The sequence below is a fragment of the Talpa europaea genome, assembly GCF_964194135.1.
Source record: "Talpa europaea genome assembly, chromosome: 7".
Classification (NCBI taxonomy): Eukaryota; Metazoa; Chordata; class Mammalia; order Eulipotyphla; family Talpidae; genus Talpa; species Talpa europaea.
Genome location: NC_140074.1, coordinates 87405020 through 87425440, shown reverse-complemented (window position 1 = coordinate 87425440; position 20421 = coordinate 87405020). Strand labels below are relative to the sequence as shown.

At 51.2% G+C, this 20421-nt stretch overlaps 1 protein-coding gene across 1 annotated transcript in view; it reads right to left on the bottom strand.

Moving 5' to 3' along the window:
• Positions 1-19333, bottom strand: part of RAP1GAP2 (RAP1 GTPase activating protein 2) — a gene marked incomplete at both ends in the record, with an annotated part of 211514 nt that extends 192181 nt beyond the window's left edge. The window contains 2 exons of the mRNA XM_084238203.1: positions 11771-11887; positions 19284-19333. Of these exons, the coding sequence (XP_084094329.1) occupies positions 11771-11887; positions 19284-19333 (167 nt within the window). The remainder of the gene's footprint in view (positions 1-11770; positions 11888-19283) is intronic.
• Between the last annotated feature and the right edge of the window lie 1088 nt (positions 19334-20421).

Sequence of the window (20421 nt, the reverse complement as noted above, 5' to 3'; positions counted from 1 at the left end):
CTCCGCTCTGGCTCTGGTGAATTCTCTCACGCTCCTGCGCTTCTGACTGTACCCAGTGGTTGTATAAATAAATAAATATTTATTTTAAGATATAAATAAATAAATATTTAAAAAAAAAAAAAAAAGAGAGAGACTTGCCCAAGGTCACAGGACTGGTAGGTGGTGGAGGCAGAATTCAAACCCAAAGCCACTGCTTTTAACCATATTGCCATTCCTACAGAGAATGACAGCAGTTCCACATGTGAGATCTCTCCAGGCTGGGCTCAGGCAAACCCTGAGATTCTTCCTGAGCCCCTTGCCAATGTGCAGCAGAGGAGTGGCCCCAGCCTGGGCCAGGATGAGCAAACCCTGAGATTCCTCCCCAGATCTGGCAAGCTTGGATGGGGGTGGTACTTCTGGCAGATGGCAAGTGACTCAGGTGGAGGCAGGAGGGGGGCAGAGAAAAAAGGGGGACTCCCTCAGTTATTTTTTTTTAAAAAGGCTTGCCGCTCAAACATAGCTTGTAAATGATTCATATATCCTAATTTCCCTGAATAAAGATGGGGTCCTAATGGGGTTTGCCCCATCCCCAGACAGAGAGGAGTCCTCCTGGACCTCCAGCCCCACAGTATCTCCTTGCCCCTTAGAAGGGCTGACTTAGAATGGTGTAATAAACTAAGAAAGGGCTTTTCCACTCAAAGTTCCCACTTGTCTCCCAGTTTCCCTCAGAAAGGTTCTGTACAGTTAGGTGCCTCTTAAGAGTGGGTGAGGAATTGGGGCTGGATTCTAAAGTTCAGTGAAAATCTGCCAAATTCCTCACCTGTAGCCAAGGGGCTCCATGGGCAAAAGTGTAGACATGACTAAAGGAATAATTCAAAGAGTTAAATATCGATGGTGTCTCCCATTTGACAGATGAGAAGGCTGGGCACAAAGAGACTAAGTAATTTGCTCAAGGTCACACTCCTACTAAGTGGCTATGGCAGCCTGTATTTTCCAGAAGTGGTCATACCATCCCATAATATATCCCCCATCTACATGCTCTTTATATCACATGACAATGGCCCCCCTCATGAGGTGAGGGGTCCACAATCCCTCCTCTTCAATCTGTGCAGATCTGTGACTACAGCAGAAGCGACGCTGCATCATTTCCAATGCAGCCAGGAAAAGGTGAAACAGCTTCAGCCTGGCTCTCTTCCTTGGGATTCTTTTTTTTTTTTTTAATTTTTTTTTTAAGATTTATTTTTATTTATTTATACAAGCACTGGGTACAGTCAGAAGCGCGGGAGGGTGAGAGAATTCACCAGAGCCAGAGCGGGGAGCAGAGCAGCCAGAAGGACCGAAGTACACTGCTGAGGGGAGCAGTGGGCGGCAGGAGAGGTCTGCGCACCATGTGGGACCCTCCTCCGGTGGCCGGGGAGCAGCCGGGGATCGAACCAGCGCTGCAGAGGCTGTGGGCAGCTTCGCAACCCAGCGCTCAACCGCTGCGCCACCAGGGAGGCCCTCTTCCTTGGGATTCTTACCCCTTAGCCCAGTCACCATGGTGTAAAGCTCACACTACCACACAGAGGGGGCACATGGAGGCCCCTGGTGAAGAGGAACCAAAACCTGAAGCCATCAGCCAACATCAAGTGCCAGATGTGAGTGACTGAGCCGACCAACAGTCCCAGCCCTAGACTCTGAACCACCCCAGACGATGATAGCAGAGCAGGAACAAGTATCCCTGCCAAGCCCTGCCCAAATTGCAGAATCCTGAGCAAAATAAATGTCACAATGGTTTTAAGCCATAAGCTCCTGGGTGTATATTACACAGCACTAGATGATCAGATGTGACAGAGCAGAATTTGAACCCCCATGCTAGCTCCAGAGACCATGCTCCCAGCCATTTTGCTATGGTCCCTGCTGTGCTAAGGACAGTAAAGAGGAGGGTTTAGAGCTTAGGTCTGAAGTTAGACATATTCTTACATATTTATTCCTTCATTCCTCAAACGTTCATTGCATTCTTATGGTATTTCAAGTTTTCAGCTAGTGCTGAGGATATTTTAACAAACAAAACAGAGATTAAGATTGAAGGGACAAAAGAGGGATAAAATACCTTCACATGGGTTTTTACAGTTGGGTGATACGATCTTGTTGGGGGATGGTGAACCCCATTTAGAGAGGATGATCTGGGACAGCCTCTGGGAAGAGAAGACTGCAAGAGTGAGATGGACCCAAGGTTTGTGAAAATTGGAGACAACAGAGGCAAATGTCAAAAACAGACCTGGGTTCACATCCCAGCTCTACTACTTACTAGCTGTGTGACCTTGCAGAGGTGACCCAGTCTCTCTGAGCCTCCACTTCCTCCTGATATGAGATGCTTTCAGAAACCACAGTCAGGATTGGTCCAAGGAACCAATGAGTTAATACAGGCCTAGTGTACAATCCAGGAAGAACTCCATAATTCTAAAGGACAGTGGTGACAGGAATCATACTGAGGCCAAGGTCTCCAGTGGGATGCCCCAAGTCCCAGACACCAATTTGCTCTCTGTCAGTAACTGTGTGCAGCCACAGCTATGGAGAGAGCATGAAGGGGGTGGGGAGGGGGAGACTTCTCACTGCTGGTGCCCAGGCCTCTGAGGGGTGGCCAAGGGGAAGCAGGGAGCACACACTTCCCTGAAGCACGCTAACTGACAGCCAGATCCTTCCCATCCCTGACTCATCTCCTCAACCCAGGGCTTATCTACCTGTCACTCGCATCTGAAGCTTGGACTAGATGTCTCTCCCCAGACTCCTCCCCAAAGGCAGTGGACACCCACACAGCCAGTGGGTGAGAAGCAACTTCCTAAGTCAGAGTGAAGGACAGGGACAAGAAGCCTGTAGAAAGGACTGGGCCTGGCAGAAGATTCAAGGGTCCCTGGGGGGCCAGGTTATACTTGGTAAAGCATCACCTGCCATCAGATTGGCACACCCTCCAGAACCTTGGAGAGCACCAGGTGGGTGGCTAACACAAACACCCAGAGAAAAGTACACAAGCCAAAGCATACTACAGTGCACACATGCAGACACATTCAGGACCCACAAGTAGCGACACAAAGTGATGCATGGACACAGCGATCAAAGAATACACCCAGAGACACGTGCATGCCAAGCACATGTGTGTATACCTCACTGTGCCTGACTGCCTCATTTCCCTCCTGCTCTTGCTCACTACCAGTCACCTAATCAGCAGGTTCCCCCGATTTTCATACCTGCTACCATCTGCTGTAGGGTTCGACCAGCAGGCCTAGCATGATCCTGGACAGAAGCTGACAACCCTGGATCTGAACTAGAGGAGGAGGTGGAACACCAGTCAGCCCTGAGAGCAAGTCACAAGTCTAGAACCCCAACAATGGCTGAGCTGTGGGGTCAACACAGCCTGGGTCTCAAGCCAGGCCCCACAAATCACAACCCTTACCTTGGCGTCCCACCTGCCTTGGGAGTCCCTAAGGTTCCTTCACCTCTTGAACGGGTAAAGAGGAATCTCCTTATAACTATCTGGAAGGCCTGAAGGATTGTGGCAAACAAAACCAAAAAAAGAAAACACAAGAACAGTGCAGCATGGCAGGCTATGACCAGCCATGAAGCAGAATGTCCCAGAGAGATGCACCAGAGCTCACAAGAGGTTGGACAAGAGAGTATCACATCCTTAAAAGACCTGCTTCAACAGAGGGGGAGATAGGTAGGCAGGCATTATTGGTTTGGTTTCTTTTCTGGAAGTTATTAAAAAACAAAAAAAGTCCTGGGGGTTGGGAGAGTCCCAAATTGCAGAGGTCAGAAGAGTGTCAATGAAGATTGGCCGCTGCACCTCCCCAGTTAGGCCAGGAGTGACCTTGCCTGCAGGCAGAGGGATGGACGCGGTGGCCTTTGGATTGCCAGTCTAAACTGACCATGTATGAACAGAGGCGGCTGATACCTTCCCCACTGTGCGACCTCTCCCTGAGGGGGTGGCATGTTGCTCAGAGATGGGAGAGGGTAGGAAGACAAGGGCCACCACAGTACCATGGCAACAGGCCTCGGCAGAGGCAAGTCTGAACCTTCTCCAATCGCCGCCACTCACAACAGGACCTAAGTGTTTGCAGACAGCATCTCCCAGGCCAAAGTGGGTGGAGTGGACAAGTCAGCAAATTGGGAAAAAGGAAAACCAGGAGGCTTTTAGGTGCCATACCCTGAAATATGAAGCTTCCCCCAGCTTATGTCCCATGACCCCCAAACAAATCCTCAACCACATTCCGTCTCTCATGAGATCCCATCATTTTCCCACAGGCCCAGACTGTCCCCACCACCACAGATATTCTAATCCTGGGGGCACCAGGGCTGCCCAGCTCACTCCACAGCCCTGGTTCCTCCATCATTTCTGTCTTCTGCCAACCTGCTGTCCTCTCCCTTCTGCTCTCCATTTCTCTCTCACCCTCCCCCATCCCCCTGCCCTGTCCTCCCTACTGACTGTGGCTCAGACCAGTGCCCACAACCATCTGCCAGTTCCAAACACCGACATCCTCCCTCCCTCCACTCCTCCTTCAAGCACCTGCTTCCAAGCTGCTTGCACCACTCACCCCTTCTGCCCACTGCCAGGATCCCATGTCCTCCCAGGGACAGAGACCAGGAAGAGGCACATCTGAGAGTCAGTTCATGGTCAGGACATGGCTGGCTTCAATTCACAGAGTTCAAAACAACCATTCAGGGGATCTGGGAAACAGAGCCACAGCACCAGGAAGAACTGACCAGGTCAGCTGTCTGGTCCTTGAGCCCATTTCTACAACTAGAAGGAGGGTCTTCAGAGGTTAGCAGCCTCTTCTCCCACTTGAGAGAACCTCAGCCACCCAGACTGTGCTGCCTTCCTGAGTGTAGCCCTCATGCAGCCCTTGCTGTGTTCAAAAATTTAATAAATATGTTATTTCACACTCACAAAACCCAGATAAGAAAAGTGAGTCTCAGAGAAGTTAGGTTATTTGCCCAAGGTCACACAGAGTGTGGGACCTGGGTGTGCCACTTCACACTCCACTTTTTACTCCAGCCACTTGTGCAATGACCAGCTCCCTGCTGACTCCCAGCAGCATCTCACACAGGGCAAGTGGCCATGCTTCATCTAGGGCCATGGCAGGCCCTCTTTGAGCTACAGTGTGGGTGGCCCAAGGGGCCTGCAGCCTGAAAGTATGTAGGAGTCAACGTCCATGGAGCCATCCTCGTTCACAGGGGACAGAGCTAATGGGTGAATGCATCCCTGTTTCTCTCTCAACCATATGGAATGTTTCTGAAACTCATTCCATAAGGCTCCTCAGGAGACCCACCCAGGACATAGTGTTGATAATAATAAAAATAGTGCATCCTCACAGTTGCTTTCCCTTTCTCTCCTTTATACCCCTTGCCTCCCTCCACTCTTGTCCCCTGAGACCACTTCCCAAATAAACTACTGCATGCAAGCAGACAGAGACACAGCAAGCAGGTGGGAGAGTTGGGGTTCAAACCCAGGCCTTTATGCTTAACAACTGTGCTACGCTGCTGCCAACAACATCCATGCCAGGGTCCCTTTCCCTCAAGATTCTGAACCATAGTGGCTCAGTCACATTTGATCCAGACAAGGTCATGGGAAAGAGGGAGAGCAGGACCGTGAGGGTGCCTGAAGCAGGAGGGTCACCTTCTCTGGAACTGAGGCCAGTTCTACCAAATTGCCTCAACACCCTAGGCTGAGCTGGAGACCCAGGCAGACGTGCCCTCACCTACCCACTGAGCATGTGCCTCTGCCCAGAGACTTCTGGAGTCCTTTAGATCCCACCCCACCCTTCTAGCAATTCTCCCCCTCAAGACGCCCCACCAACACACACACACTCTCTCCTCAATGTCTTGGAAGGGAGAGGAGACCTGAGATAGCTTCGGAAGACCAAGCAGGCAGATCTAGCAGACACCCACCTTGCCCCACCTCTGGACTCAGAAAACCCAACACACCTCGGAGGTGAGGGCTGAGCCTCACCCAACTCCTGTCCAAGTCACAAAGATTTGCTGGGACTTTCCTGGGGGAAATCACTGCCCAAGACCTTACAGACCCTGAGTCACTCCCAGCCTCCAGCCTGCCAGCCCCCGGCAGCTTCAAGCTTTTTGTTTACTCCTCAACCAAAGCAGGAAAAATGGGGGAGGGGAACGCCTTCTCCACTCTCCATGGGAAACTGAGGCCCATGGGGCTTAAGGGAAGGGCTCAGGGTCACAAAGTATGAAAAGAACCAAAGATCCCTGGCACCCCGCCCAGGGCAACGGTATTATTCTCTACGGAGGCTGCTCTGATGGGGGGGGGTCACTCAATAGTAGCAGGTCCTTGGCATTCAGGTCCAAACCCCACTTGCATGCAAATGCCCTCCAATTCCTTAGGAAGGGTGTAGAAGAAACTATAGAAAACAGACAAGGAGGAAGGATACCCCTGCAACCAGCTCCCAGGTTCAGACACAAAGTGACTGGTGGTGGCAATGCCAAGTGAGGTCTACACAGTCCTGAGGTCTCCTGAACACACATCCACTTGGCCTGGACCCCCACCCAGGGCTGGGACCCCCACCCAGGCCTGGCACCCCCACACATACCCACCCAGCGCCTCCAGAAATCAGCATCAGGCTGAAGGCTGGCCCTGCCCCTAAAGATACTTTAAGGCCTCTCAGCCAGCACCTCACCATCCTTGCCACCCTCCCTAGGCCCCAACCTGCCGCAGGTTGGAGTGAGGATGGGGTGGGGTTTATGCTCTTTCAGAAAATAACAAGCCAACCCGGGCTAGCTGCAGGGTTCTCCTGGGGTTCCTGGTTTTTTCCTTCTACCACCACCTGTAAACACCCCACCTCTAATTTCCACCTTGGTCAGCTTCTTCAGCCAGATACTTTTACAGGGATTGAGCAACATCTCACTCATGCATACACACCCCTGTACATAATCTGTGTGTGTGTGTGTGTGTGTGTGTGTATGCAATGCCCCACCCGCAGGGATTTCTGAGGACAGCCACTCCACCTCCCAAACATAACCCACTGCGCTGAACTGATCTGTGAAGCCGCAACACGGAGCTCACACAGGTCCATAAGGGTTGGATTTCTCTTTGCAAACACACACATTTACACTCAACAGACACCCCAATTCCACGTTCAGTTACACCCAGGACTCACGTCTTGATCAGACTGACTGATGATGGAATCACCACCCGGCCCTGGACCCACTGACCTTCTATTACGCCTGGCGCCCAAGACTCACCCCTCGACGTGGACGAAATGTCAACAGTCTTCGCCGCGGCGCTCACCCCGCCTGCGCGCCCGCAACGCCGCCGGTCTCCATCCGAGTCCAAGCCCCCTCCTCCTCGGCGGCGGGGTTCCCTCGCAGCCCGCCCAGTCGCGTGCGCCGTCACCGCGGCGCGCAAGCGCGCACACCCCGCTCCCGGCCCGGCGCTCGGAACGCACAAAGCGGCGCCCTCCGCCCGCCCGCAGCCCCCCGCGCACCTGGCGGGCGCGCCCCCCAGAGCCGCACACACGCCGCGGGAACGTCAGCGGCCCGTTGGAGGCGGGGGTCCGCCGCGGACGGCGCCTACCTGGCTCTTCTGGCCACCCCCTGACCCTCGGCGACGCAGCCGCCGGGTCTGCACCCTGGTCCTGACGGTGCCCACCCGGTCTCGTCAAGCGCAGCTGTAGCGCAGCTGCAGGAACGGGGGTGGGACGCGGGAATGGGGGGCGAAGGGGGAAACCGGGTAGGGCGCCGGAGGTTGGGGGTGGACTCGAGGGGGTATAGCGGGTCCTGAGCGCCGGCCCGTCGTTGGGGCGCTCGCGTCACCACCGCCAGGAGACTGCCCAAAGCGGCTTCTCGGGAACAAAGGCTGGGGCGGGGCCGGCGCACCCTAGGGACCCAGAGGGGAAAAGAGGGAACGGCTCACCTGCCCACAGACGTTCCTGAAGGCCCCAGGGCGGTGGGGAGCTGAGGTGCAGAAAGATTCATGAGTTCCTGTTATATTTAGGAGGCCACCTGGAGCTGCCCCCCACTCCATGCCGCCCAGCTCTGTTTGGGGTGGGACAGGAAGGGGACAATGTTACCTGGTCTTGGAAGTGGGAGACCTCAAGGACTGCTAGAACCCCTGAAAATCCCCCTGCCTTACACCTGGCAGCTAGGAACCTTCATTCATTCACTCCTCAGACATACTCCCGGCTTCTGCCAAACCAAGGATTTTCCCAAACTTGAAGGGGTTGAAGGACTTAAAGGTCCTCTAGGCAGCTTGTGGGATCCTTTAGTCTCTTCTGTTTTGACCTCCACAGGGGGCAGCCTTGGACAGCTCAGTGCATCCCAGTGACAGGACGTGCCCCCTCGGGGGCAGCCCACTCCATCCTCAGGCAGCTCTAAGTGCTAGAATGCCATTCCTTTAACTGTAAGGAAATCTGCCTTGCTTCTCTCTTGGCCTCACTCTGCTCTGGCCACAATGGCCTGCTTCTAGAACATCCCTAAGCCTCCATACTTGCTATTCCCTCTGCGGAAATACCTTCCACCCCATCTCCTGTGCCTACTCAGCACTCTTCGCTAGCAGCTTCTCCATATAGCTGTTTGCTTGTATCCTTCAGGACTCAGCTTAAATGTCACTTCAGAGAGGCCTTCCATCTCTTCCAGAGTCCCTGTATACCCCCTGGTCACTCTCTCTCCAGGCCCTGTTTTAGGCTCTTAGTTTCTTCAACACTCTGGATTCTCTTGTCTATGTGTCTATAGTCTACCTCTCACAAGCATAGGTGTCCCATGGAAGCAGGACCCTGCCTGCCTTGAGACAAGGCACTGTAAGCCCAGGGTCTGACCCAGAGTAGGGCGGAAAGAAGAAAGGCAGGTGGCTTCCTAAAGGCAAGAGTCCATGGTCCAAGTTCCTCAAACAACCTGGTGCATCACCCTCATGTGTAATCTATTCAATGTTCAAAGACAACATCTGGATAGTGTCTGGCAGAGGAAAGGTGCCCAGTCCACCAGATGAATGAAGGAATATTCCTCATAGACCTAAAGACTCAGAACAACAGAACCTTCCATTCCCCCCATCCTAGCTCTTCCAACCCCAAGATGCAAGCATTTTCTTGAAACCTGCAACATGGACCCAAACCCAAGCTTCTAGTCAAACGAAACCCCCCACTAGCTCTAATATCCTTGCCCTGTTCTCTAGGTGTAAACAGGATTGGAAGACCAAATAAAATTCTCCTTTATCCCTGTAAAATTGTACCCACTGGCACTCCCAGACATTTGGGGTTCCAATCCTGCCTTCCTGCTTGTTGGGATGGTGACCAGGTTCCTGCCATCATCAATGTCACCAGCATGCTGTCTCCATCATCCTCATCAAGTCACTGATATACACGCTGAGCAGCCAATGGCAGCCCACTTACAAGCCCCCTTAGTGGCACCTTCCCCCAGCCTGCATACCTCTGTGGAGCCTGCAAGGCTTCAGTGGGAAGGAAAGAACAGTTTCTTGCTGAAACTCAGAGCAACTGACTTCTGCTACACCACCTCTTTCCAGCCTGGAAATTCACCAATAAAGCAAATTAGCAGGGTGGGGTCTCAGGGAATTCACTCAACTACTGTTGATCATCTCCCTCTTCCTTTTCTAAGTACCCAAACCATCTCGTTAATAACACACTCCACAACTGAACCAGAATGGAGGTTGAGTTCACTTATTTATGGTTTGTCAATTTGTTTCCTCTCTGTAAAGATGAAAGTTACCTTCCCCATCTCCCTCCTTTGGACACACGCCTCATTCTCTGAAAAGCAGTGTATGCAGAGATTGCAAACACTGCCACTTTCTAGCTGTTGTTTAATCTGTGTGTCTCAGTTTTGCCATCTGAAAAATGGAAACCAATAGTGCCTAGATTGGAGACAGCATGCTTATGAACATTAATTTCTGCCAAACATTTACAACATGATACATAATAAGCACTCAAAAATAACTATTAATATTCTATCACAAAAGTTACTACAGTCACAACGCTGTGGAAGCCTCATCTTCAAGCCCCTGTGATGTAGCCTCCCCAAGTATGAAAGCTGAAGTTATTTCAAATGGCACCATCCCACTTATGGTTGCATCCCTCCTCCACAGACTGGGCCCTGCTCTGTGATCCTAAGTACATTCTTGTTCTTGGGCTCAAAAAAAATTGGAGGTCTTCTAGTAACAAACCACCGATATGATCCCTGCTCTTCTTCCCTTGCTGTAATCTTGAACAGGTGTAATTACTACAGTCTTGGGGCTGAAACTGAATTTGACCATGTGCCATTTGTGTCCTGATCCCCCTTGGCTCACTAGTGTTCCCAAAATCTCTCTCTCTTCCTGCAAGCATTCTCTACTGTATCCTTAAAATTTCTTTGTTTCACACTTCCTGGCACTCTTGCCTCCAGATCTAGGGGAGTTCCTTTCATTTCTCTACATTATTTGAAATCCTCCCTCTGGAGTCCAGGGCACTTGTCTGACCATCCATTCCCTGAATACCAAGAGTTCCCACATGACCGAGTATCCCCTCCCAGGGTTCCTGGCACTTCCACACCATCATCCGATTAATTCTTCCTCATTGAGCAGACCTAGCTCCAGAGTACCTGTCTGCCTCACTGCTTCCTGAACCTTCTGAAACTGCCCGTGAAACAAGATGCCCTTAGCGAAATAGGATTCTTGGTACATGTCTGGGGGCTGAATCTCTCATCACTTCTGAACTTTATTCCTGGAGCCAGTTTTGGGAATCAGAGTGAGAGCATCATTCCTATTCTCTTGTTGGCCAGTAATGGTGTACCCTCCAAATGACCACTGCCATCCTCTTTCACTCAGCCATCCCTGGGAGAGGAGACCTGTTCATTCTTGACTGCAAGGGACCTGCTAATTTAGAAGTTGGTGCAATGAGGTTTTGATGGTACGGTGGGAAAGAAGGTCAGGTCTAGCAGAAGCCTTGAGAAGGGTGTGGTGGCAGCAGGGTCACCCACGATAACTCTGGATAACTCTGTCAAGGCAGCTAACACTGGCCACACCTGTCCATGGGGCAGAGGAAGAGTGGGTATGAGTCTGGGAAGAGGATTGGGCCAGGAAAAGCTCTGGTCTCCCAGCCCCCCAGGATCCCAGCAGGCATCTCTGGCATGGGAGAGGAGAAAAGAAGCAAGGCTGGCTCCATCCAGGTCAAAGCTCAGCTGCTCAACAAATTTGCTAGACACTATCCCTCTTAAAGAAAATCTTTAGGCAGGACCTCCCTAGTGGCCCAAAGGGCTGAGACACAGCACTATGAAGCTATCCACAGCCACTGCAGCATGAGTTCGATCCCCGGCCAGGGAGGTGACCCACATGGCGCAGCAGACCTCTCCTGTCTCACCTGTTGCTCCCCTCAGCAGTGTATTTCAATTGATCCACCTGTTCTGCTCCCCACTCTGTCTCTGGTGAATCCTCTCACACCCCCCACACCTTTGGCCTGTACCCCAGTTCTTGCATAAATAAATCTTTGAAAAAAAAAAAAAGATCTCCAGGCATCATTTCACTTGAGATTTGTGATCTTCTTGAAAAATGGCAGGGAATATATGATCAAACTCATTTTACAGAAGAGCAGATACAATAAGTCACCTCAAATCACTCAGCGCCTCCTAGGCTGGAGAAGCACCCAGGCCAACAAACTTTCCAGGAACCTCTCCATGAACAAGGCAATGGTACTCCCTGTGAGTTTATGGAATAGTGTGGAACCAGCCACGTAAGTACCACTGCAGGGGTGGGGAGTTTGTTCAGAGGGCACCTGGGCCTCAGAAGAATGACCGACAGTAAGGGCAGTGGGTCCCTTACCTGGAGGGAGACTCAAGGTCAGCACGGCTGAGGATGCGGTGCTGCTGTGGGCTGTAGAGCCACTGGAAGGCTGTCAGCGTCCTCTCCTCGATTCGGAACCTTCCTTCCTGCACATACCTGTGGACAGGACAGGAGAGGATGATGAGGGGGTGGGTCTGCAGAGCTCTTTGGGGAGTTAGCCTGCATAAAAAAAGATAGATGGAGCCTCCCCGGTGGTGGTGGCGCAGCAGTTGAGTGCTAGGTTGTGAAGCTGCCCGCAGCCTCTGCAGCACCGGTTCAATCCCCGGCTGCTGGGCAAGAGTCCCACATGGTGCGCAGACCTTTCCTGCCACTCGCTGCTCCCCTCAGCAGTGTACTTCATCAATCTGCCTGCTCTGCTCTCTGCTCTCTGCTCTGGCTCTGGTGAATTCTCTCACCGTCCCACGCTTCTGACTACCCAGTGCTTGTATAAATAAATAAGTGAATCTTTAAAAAAAACAAAGAAAAGATAGATGAAGGGTACCTGTCACCAAGGAGCCTCCCTGCTCATCTGCCAGAAAACCCTGATTCCAGCGAGTCACAGTTAAATTCCCTGAAGGGGATGCAGCTATAGAGAGCAGGTTTCAACTCAATAGATGGAAAGCTTTCTAAAAATTACTTGTCTGGGGGCCTCCCTGGTGGCACAAGGGGTTAAGCACCACACTATGAAGCAATCCATAGCCTCTGCAGCATGAGTTCGATCCCCAGCCTGCCAGAGAGAAACCCACATGGTGAAGCAGACCTCTCCTGTCTTGCCCTCAGCTCCCCTCAGCAGTGTATTTCAGTCAGTCTGCCTGTTCTGTTCCCCACTCTATCTCTAGTGAATCCTGTCACCCTCTGCATCTTTGGCCTATACCCCAGCTCTTGTATGCATAAATAAATAAATCTTTAGAAAATAAATAAATAAAAATTACTTGTCTGAAGCTGGAAGGGGTCACGTGGAAGGGGTGTGTTCTCTGTCATTGGAAATATGTAAGCAGAGAGTGGGAAGGGGATTCAAACATCAGATGAGGGGGCATTCTCCAAGTCTCTATGGGACTGAATACTGGACTTCTTGACTTCACAGCCCAAGAAGGACTGCTCTGGAGTGGGGTCATGGGTCAGATGTTAGGATGAAGGTTTCCTAAAGGTCCCTCACAGGATCCCAGTCACCCTCCAAATAGACAGTAACCCTGAAGTAAATGATCAGAGAAACTGGGCTTCCCTGGTGAACACAAAAGGACCCCTCCCATTCTGGCCACTCTTCTGGTTAGAACCATAAGTCCATTCATTAATTCAGTATTCATTGAGTACCTATGATGATGAGCAAATGAGAGAAATAACCCCTACCCTTCTAGAGTTTACAGTCTTGTGGGAAGAAAAACCAGCACATAATCTCATGCACGTAGGCTACGTTCTCAAAAGGCCCCCTCGTACATTACCAGTGGGAGTGCCAAGTGGCACAACCCCCTCTGCAGACAAACTGATGTCTGTCTAAATTACAAACGCAGTTCCCTGTAGCCCAGCCATCCCCTTTCAGAGAGTTTATCTACAGATCCTAGCATATGGACAAGGTTATCAATGACACTGTTTAAAATAGCAAAAGACTGGGAACAACCCAAATACCCATCAATAGGGAACTGGTTAGCTAAATTATGGTGCATCCATATAGTAAAACAGTGTGCAACCATTTGAAAAATGCTGTAAATGAGGGTTCCCTGTGTGCAATCATGCAGAGATCTCTAAGACACGCTGTTAAGAGAAAAAAAGTGTAAAAAGAGCAGTATGAGTAATTTATGTTAAGGGGTGGTGGAGGGAATACAATACGAATTCATTTTTGCTTATCTTTACTATAGAAACCCTGGAGATACAAAAGCTAATAAAAGAAGTTACCTAGGTGAGGGGAAGGAGGAACTGGGTGAATAGGGGCATGGGAGAGTGACTCTTTAACAATGTATCTTTTCATACAGAGAGGTATTATCTCTTCCAAATGTTTAATGTATGCTTCTGTATGAAATTACAAACTGCATGAAGTTGTATGATAAAAATGTGCAGCTGCTCTGATGTTGCAGGGCAGGGAGGGAGGGAACACAGACTATCTGCTAGGGGAGGAAATTTCCAGGAAGGCAGGGTTGCTGGAAGCAGAGCAGCATGCTCCTGTAGCCTTCCAACCAGAGCACTGTCCCCCATAACTTCGCTCTCCCAAGCGTGGCTTGATGGGCATTTCGGGACAGTCACCTCGCTGCTGGGTAGGAACTGGCAGGGCAGTCAGATAAGAGGCTCTTTGAGGGGTACAGGTGGGACAGAGGTGATTAGTCTAGGAAGATGGTGCCAGGATGGAGAGAAATGGGAAGACTCTCAAAGAGCTAAGGAGGTAGCATTGGGTAGACCTGGCGAGGGATTGGACATGATGAGGGGGAGACTGACAGCAAAGTTTTCCCCGAGTTCCTAATTGGTGCTGATAGCTGACTGCAGTGTCATTCACACTGCACAACAAAGCTGCACTGCAGCTTTGGGAGGGAAGGTCATGATGCTGATCTGGGGCACTACATCCTCTGTGATGTGTTTCCTGCCCCCAGGGTCACTCCCTTCTTACAAAACCTGACTCAAAACTTGGCTCCACCAGGGAGCGTAACCTGATGAAGTCCATCCTATTCTGATGACAAGTTTCCATGCCTTTCCCTGTACCTGGGCTCCTCAGGACTCAGCCCTGAATGACAAGTCATGGGAAAACCAAAGTCACTCCATCTTGGATCAACAGCATCTTAGGAAGACAGCCGATTTCTCCGTTGTTTCATTCATTTTAAGTATAACGATCTATACACAACTCTACTAATCTCAGTAGAACAGAGACACACGTGCTATGTGCCCCCAGACTTACACAAGAAAGGTCACATGTACTAATCAAGGGCTAAGAAAACCCCTGTTGGAGTGGTAGATGTGGCTCTTGCCTCAACCAGAAGCCCCATCCACCAGCCTCAGCATGGGGACCCCTGCGTGTAACTAAGTTGCCCTTAATAAACCTTAAGTACAATTAATCAACTTGCTTGCTTCATTCTTTGGACTCAAATTACCTCCTCAGCTTGGGGGAACTTAGTCACTCCCGCAGCGACACTCTCCCTCGCTCTTGCCATCTCTGTGGGAGAAACTGCTAAGACCAGTTGCCTGCAAGGAGGGGAACTGAGTGACTGGGAAGCATTGTAACTGCCGTAGTGCTGTTTTGATTTGATATGAATTTACTGTTTGCAAAAAGTAAATCTTCTTATTTTTATTTAGGAACTCTACTTATCATGAAGTCTTAGGTCTTAAGGATGAAAAACAATGCCAAAAAGTTCCTTATCTAGTCTGAAGCTTTATTCTACAGATGAGGACGTGAGGCACAGAGCAGGCACAGGGCTTGCCCAAAGATGCTGGCAGAGCCATGGCCTGATAGTGATGTCCCCTTAGCCCCAGGATGATAACCCACAATAGGGTGTCCTTACACCCACCAGGTACGCATAGGCCCCCAAGTTGAAGGAGGAATAGGTGCACTGAGGAACCATCCCCACCCTATCCTCTCCTCACCCATCACTCACCCCTGCCTCTGTGCAGAATGTAAACAGCCTCAGCTGCAAGCCCCCATCTCCCTTCACCCTCATCTCCCAGAGGCAGGTAGAAAGGACTGTCCTCCACTCTGCCAGCACCTTGACCTGGATTCGACGTGCCAGTTATAGGTGAGGGATTTACAGATCACTTCTCTATAATAACAGCCACCTTGAAGGACTGTTGCAAGGATTAAATGAGATCATTTAAGGAGAGGTCTTACTGCATGGTCATCATTTTGCCTGTCCTCCCCACCATTCTCATCAGCCTTCACTTCTTATCAGTCTTACATAATTCACTGATGACAGACAAACCCACTTCAAACCCCTTGCAACTGGCTGATCACATTTTAGAGAGGAGGAAAACAGCAGTGATCCTGCCCTAGGGCACACAGTCAGGAAGCAGGAGAAGGTGGCCTTCCTAGTACATTCAAGTGCTGGCATCCGATTTCCTGCTAACCAGTCCCCTACACACACACCTTCCTCAACATCAGCCCCTACTTCCCAACACAGATCTTGTCAACTCCTCCCCGACCCAAAATTGTTAGTGTTTTCCCACTGCATATCAAATATTATACAAACTGCTCACTTTAGATGTCTAATCCTTCCCCATTCTGTTCCCTTGCAGGTTTCCCACCATTACATATGGCCACGCCCTCGCCATTCATGTGTTCAGACCCAGCATTCCTGATCTGTTTGTTCTTCTCCAAAATTGCCCTGCCTTTTCTGACCTTGGAGCCTTTGCTCAGTCTGTGCTCTGAGCTGAACTACCCTCTCTCCATCTCCACCCAAACTTGCCACCCTGCCCCAACAGTCAAACCACAGTGTCTAAGAATCTGTACCCATTGGCCTCCCTGGTGGTGCAGGGGTTAAAGTCTCAACACTGGGCCGACCTGGTGGCAGTGGCACGGTGGTTGAGCGCTGGGCTGCGAAGCTGCCCGAAGCCTCTGCAGTGCCCTTTTGATCCCAGGCCATCTGCCGTCCCACATAACTCACATACCTCTCCTGCCGCACCCGCTGCTCCCCTCAGCAGTGTATTTCATCAGTCTGCCTGTTCTGCTCCCCGCTCTGGCTCTGGTGAATTCTCTCACCCTCCCGTGCTTCTGACTGTACCCAGTGCTTGTATAAATAAATAAATAAATCTTTTAAAATAAATAAATAAATAAAACCTCAGCACTATCAAGCTATTGCCAGCCACTGCAGCACGGGTTCAATCCCCAGCCAAGGAGCTGACCCACATGGCACAGGAGACTTCTCTTGTTTCACCTGCTGCTCCCCTCAGCAGTGTATTTCAGTAGATCTGCCTGTACTGCTCCCCACTCTGTCTCTGGTGAATCTTCTCACCCCCCACACCTCTGGCCCACACCCAGTTCTTGTATGCATAAATAAGTAAAATAAATCTTAAATAAGGAATCTGTACCCAGCCCCCAGCCACGATCCAGGTCAACTCCAAGGTTCTGGTTCCGCTTTGCTTAACCTTGTTCACAACATTGCTCCCTGCCCCACTGTGCATGAGTTATTTATGTTCCAGTCTGTCTCCTGGCTAGAGTACAAAGACTTTGTCTCATCTACTCTGAAATCCCTACAACATCTTCATGCAGCACTCTGGTCAACTGAGCTAGCCTGCCATAAAAATCACAATAGCAACAGTGATCAAATCATTACATCCTAGGCCTCCCTGTTGGTGCAAGGGATTAAATGTGAGCACTATGAAGCTATCGGCAGCCACTACAGCATGAGTTCAATCCCCAGCCAGGGAACTGACCCACATGGCAGAGCAGACCTCTCCTGCCTCCTGCACTGCTCCCTTCAGCAGTGTATCTCAGTAGATCTGCCTGTTCTGCTTCCCACTCTGTCTCTGGTGAATCCTCTCACCCCTTACATCTGGTCTGCACCCCAATTCTTATATGCATAAATAAATAAAATAAATCTTTTTTCAAAAAAAAGTGGACCAGAGGAAAGCAGAGGGACAAATGGGGTGTTATTTGGTGATATTATTTGAATACTTGAATCCAGTTGTGACTGAAACATGGATAGTTCCTGGATTTTGGTTCTGTGAGGCAACAAAGTCCCTCTTTCTCTTAAGGCTGTTTGAGTTGAACAAACTGAAATCCTGTAAGTAGTGGCTAAAGTTGACTATGTTGGAAGTATGTCATGGGATTCAGAGGGTGTCTTGCCTTCTAGAGATTTCCCTGACAGGCTGCCTGACCATTCAAGTCACATCTTCAGGACCTTCTCAGAGCAATGGCTCTTGATCTAGAGGGAGATGGTGATTCAAAACCTAATTAGGGCACTAACAATGACTCATGTATCATCACATCCAATCCAAGATCCAATCCAGCCAGACAGAGGGACAGAGGGACAGTCAGAGCAAGAGGGACAGTCAGAGCAAGAATCCAAGTTCTGCCCCTTTAAAATTCTTCCTCCTCCATAGAATGAGGGAAGGAATTAAACTGAGGAAATTGATCTGGAAGGTCCTGGGGTTCTGGGATGGTGCCTCTTTGGAGGGAGAAAGTACTATATAACTGCCAGTTCCCCACCACCTTTCAAGCAGATTAACTCTACCTTTTTTTTTCTGATTTTAATTATTTGGATTATTTCGATTTTGAGTCTTGGAATATTCCCAGGGTGGGGTGGACTGAGCAGTCTGGAAATGCATTGACCTCTTCTGCTCTGACCCGCTGAGATTTTCTAACAATATGAACTTGGATGTCTGTCCAGCCCAGGTGAGAGTGGCCAGGAAATAAACAGAACAGAGAATCTATTAAGCCCCAGGGAAACCCCTGGGTTCAAACCCTGACTCTGCCACTTGCTTGCTGAATGATCTTGACTAACTACTTTCCCTCTCTGATCCCCAGTTTCCTCATCTATAAAATGGTGATACTAATACCTTCCTCTGAGTATCACGGTGAAGAGTAACTGAGTGAGTGACTGGATCCTGATTATGGTTGGAGCCTGTAAGAAATGCTCAGGAAGCCTAGGTTATGTTGCTAATGACAATAACTACTATAATTATTTCTATTCAGTCTACAGAGGATACCTAGTAAGATATGACTGCAGTCCAACTGTGGAGATGCCCCCCAGCCCTGCCGGTGGGTGGGATAATGTGGGAAGGGGAGAGGCTCCAGTCGGACATTCTACTCTGATTCTTGGGGGGGTGGGGGGGTGATATTGTTACTCTACACTCTAAGTCCCACCAAGCAGCCCCCCCCCATTGAAGCACCCCTTAGCATTCGGACTAGGGTGGGGGAAGGGAACTTGGGCTCCAGGGGCCCAATCGAGTTGACAGGGCAGCAATGCGACAGAAACCCTCTCAGCCTGCAGTGGGGTAACCTGACACCCTAAGGCTGATTTCCCATCCGGGGCTGGACAGGTGGAGGTAGGTGTAGCCACCCACCTAAAGGGAGACCTCTCCCCTCACCTCCTAGCTCCCCATGCCCAAGCCCCCATCTCCAGGGGTCTTGGTGAGGAGAAACGGGGCATCTCCTTGAACAGGGGAGTTGAACAGTGTGGTTTGTGCCTTCTTGACCCAAGTCTATGGCCCGACCCCCAACAGCAGAAGGAATAGAGGTAGTTTGGGAAAGCGCATTGCACAAATAGGAAAGCTGAAATGAGGGGACAGGCAAGAGGGGGAAACCCCGCCGCGAGCCTGTGGAGGGACTACAGAGGTGCCTCCAGAGCCTGACGTCAGGGACAGGATCCCGGGCCCCGGCGCCGATCTCTGGAGAGCCACCAAGAGCGGCGGCCGGCCGGGACGCGGGACGGCTGTGACCAGGCAGCCAGCGCCTCTCCGTAAACCCGGCCCTTCAACCTCAGCTCAAGAACAAACTTTGGAAAGGCGCCCACACTCCTTCCCGCGCCCGGCCCGGCTTTGGGGCGCAGGGCTGGCGGTGAGCGCCCGCACCAGGCCCGGCGGCCCCCCGGTGCCCACTCACCAGCGCACCAGCTGCCAGCGCTTCTCCCCCGGCGCCCGGCGCCCCGCCATGCCTCGCCCGGCCAGCCGCCCGCTCCCCGAGCGCAGCCCCGGGAGGTGGCTCCGCTGCCGCAGGGCAGTGCCCAGGGCGCTCGCGGTCGCGGGGTGCGGCGCCGAGCCCTGCGGGCGCGCGGGCGCGAGGCGACTCCCGCCCGAGCCCCGGCCGCGCGGACCCTGCGGCGCTCGTCGCCCCCCCTCCCCCATGCCAGGGCGGCCGCCGGCCCCGCCCCTGGAGCCGCCCGGGCTCGGTCACCCCGCAGCTCCGCCGCAGAGCCGAGGTCCCCGGGCTGCCTGCTCCTTCGCCCCGCTTCTCCAACGCCGCACAAATCCGGTTTCTTTGGAGCATGGAGCAGAGTCAGGCTCTCCAAGTTCTACTGAGGAGGAAATCTGAGTGACTGGACGCTGTTCACGGAATCCATCTGTGCCTTACTCCCCTACGGTACGCACGGGCTCTTCCTGCCCACCCACTGGTGCATAAAAAATTAAATTACACTACATGCTAAAATTAAACACACACACACTGAGAGATGTGCCCTACAGATTATTAGAATATTTTCAAGTGGCAGTAATTCAAAAAGTATGGCATCGGCCCAGCACGCTGTCCAAACCTAGGACCACACCTCCAATCTACTTCCATTCCAGGATCTGTTCATTCCTGGGGTAGCAGAGACTAACCCGACCCAACAGCATCGTGGGAGGATGCATCTCAAGGCCGATTTGAACAAAGCTAGCTTTAGAGGTTTCTGTAAATATAGAGTGTCTGCACATTGCACAGTGCTCGCCCAGTTGACCTGCTTCCATACCAAGACAACCCGTATCCTTAAGCAGAGAGAAGAAAACCCAACCACCAGTGTGGAAATTCTGGGGCTTAACTTCCCCTTGGGCGCATGCTCAGGAGCACTAGAAAAATTTGTAGGGGAATCCAAAGGCTACTGGCATTTCCATTATAGCCATAGAGGCACACCCCACCCCAGGGTTCAACAAAATCGGAATTATGGAAATCCTAGAAATCCTCACCTAAGTTTTCCACTATGTCCCAATTAAAGTGACAGGCAGCAACAGGAGTGAAGAATGTAACCAACACAGAGGCATTCTGTAAA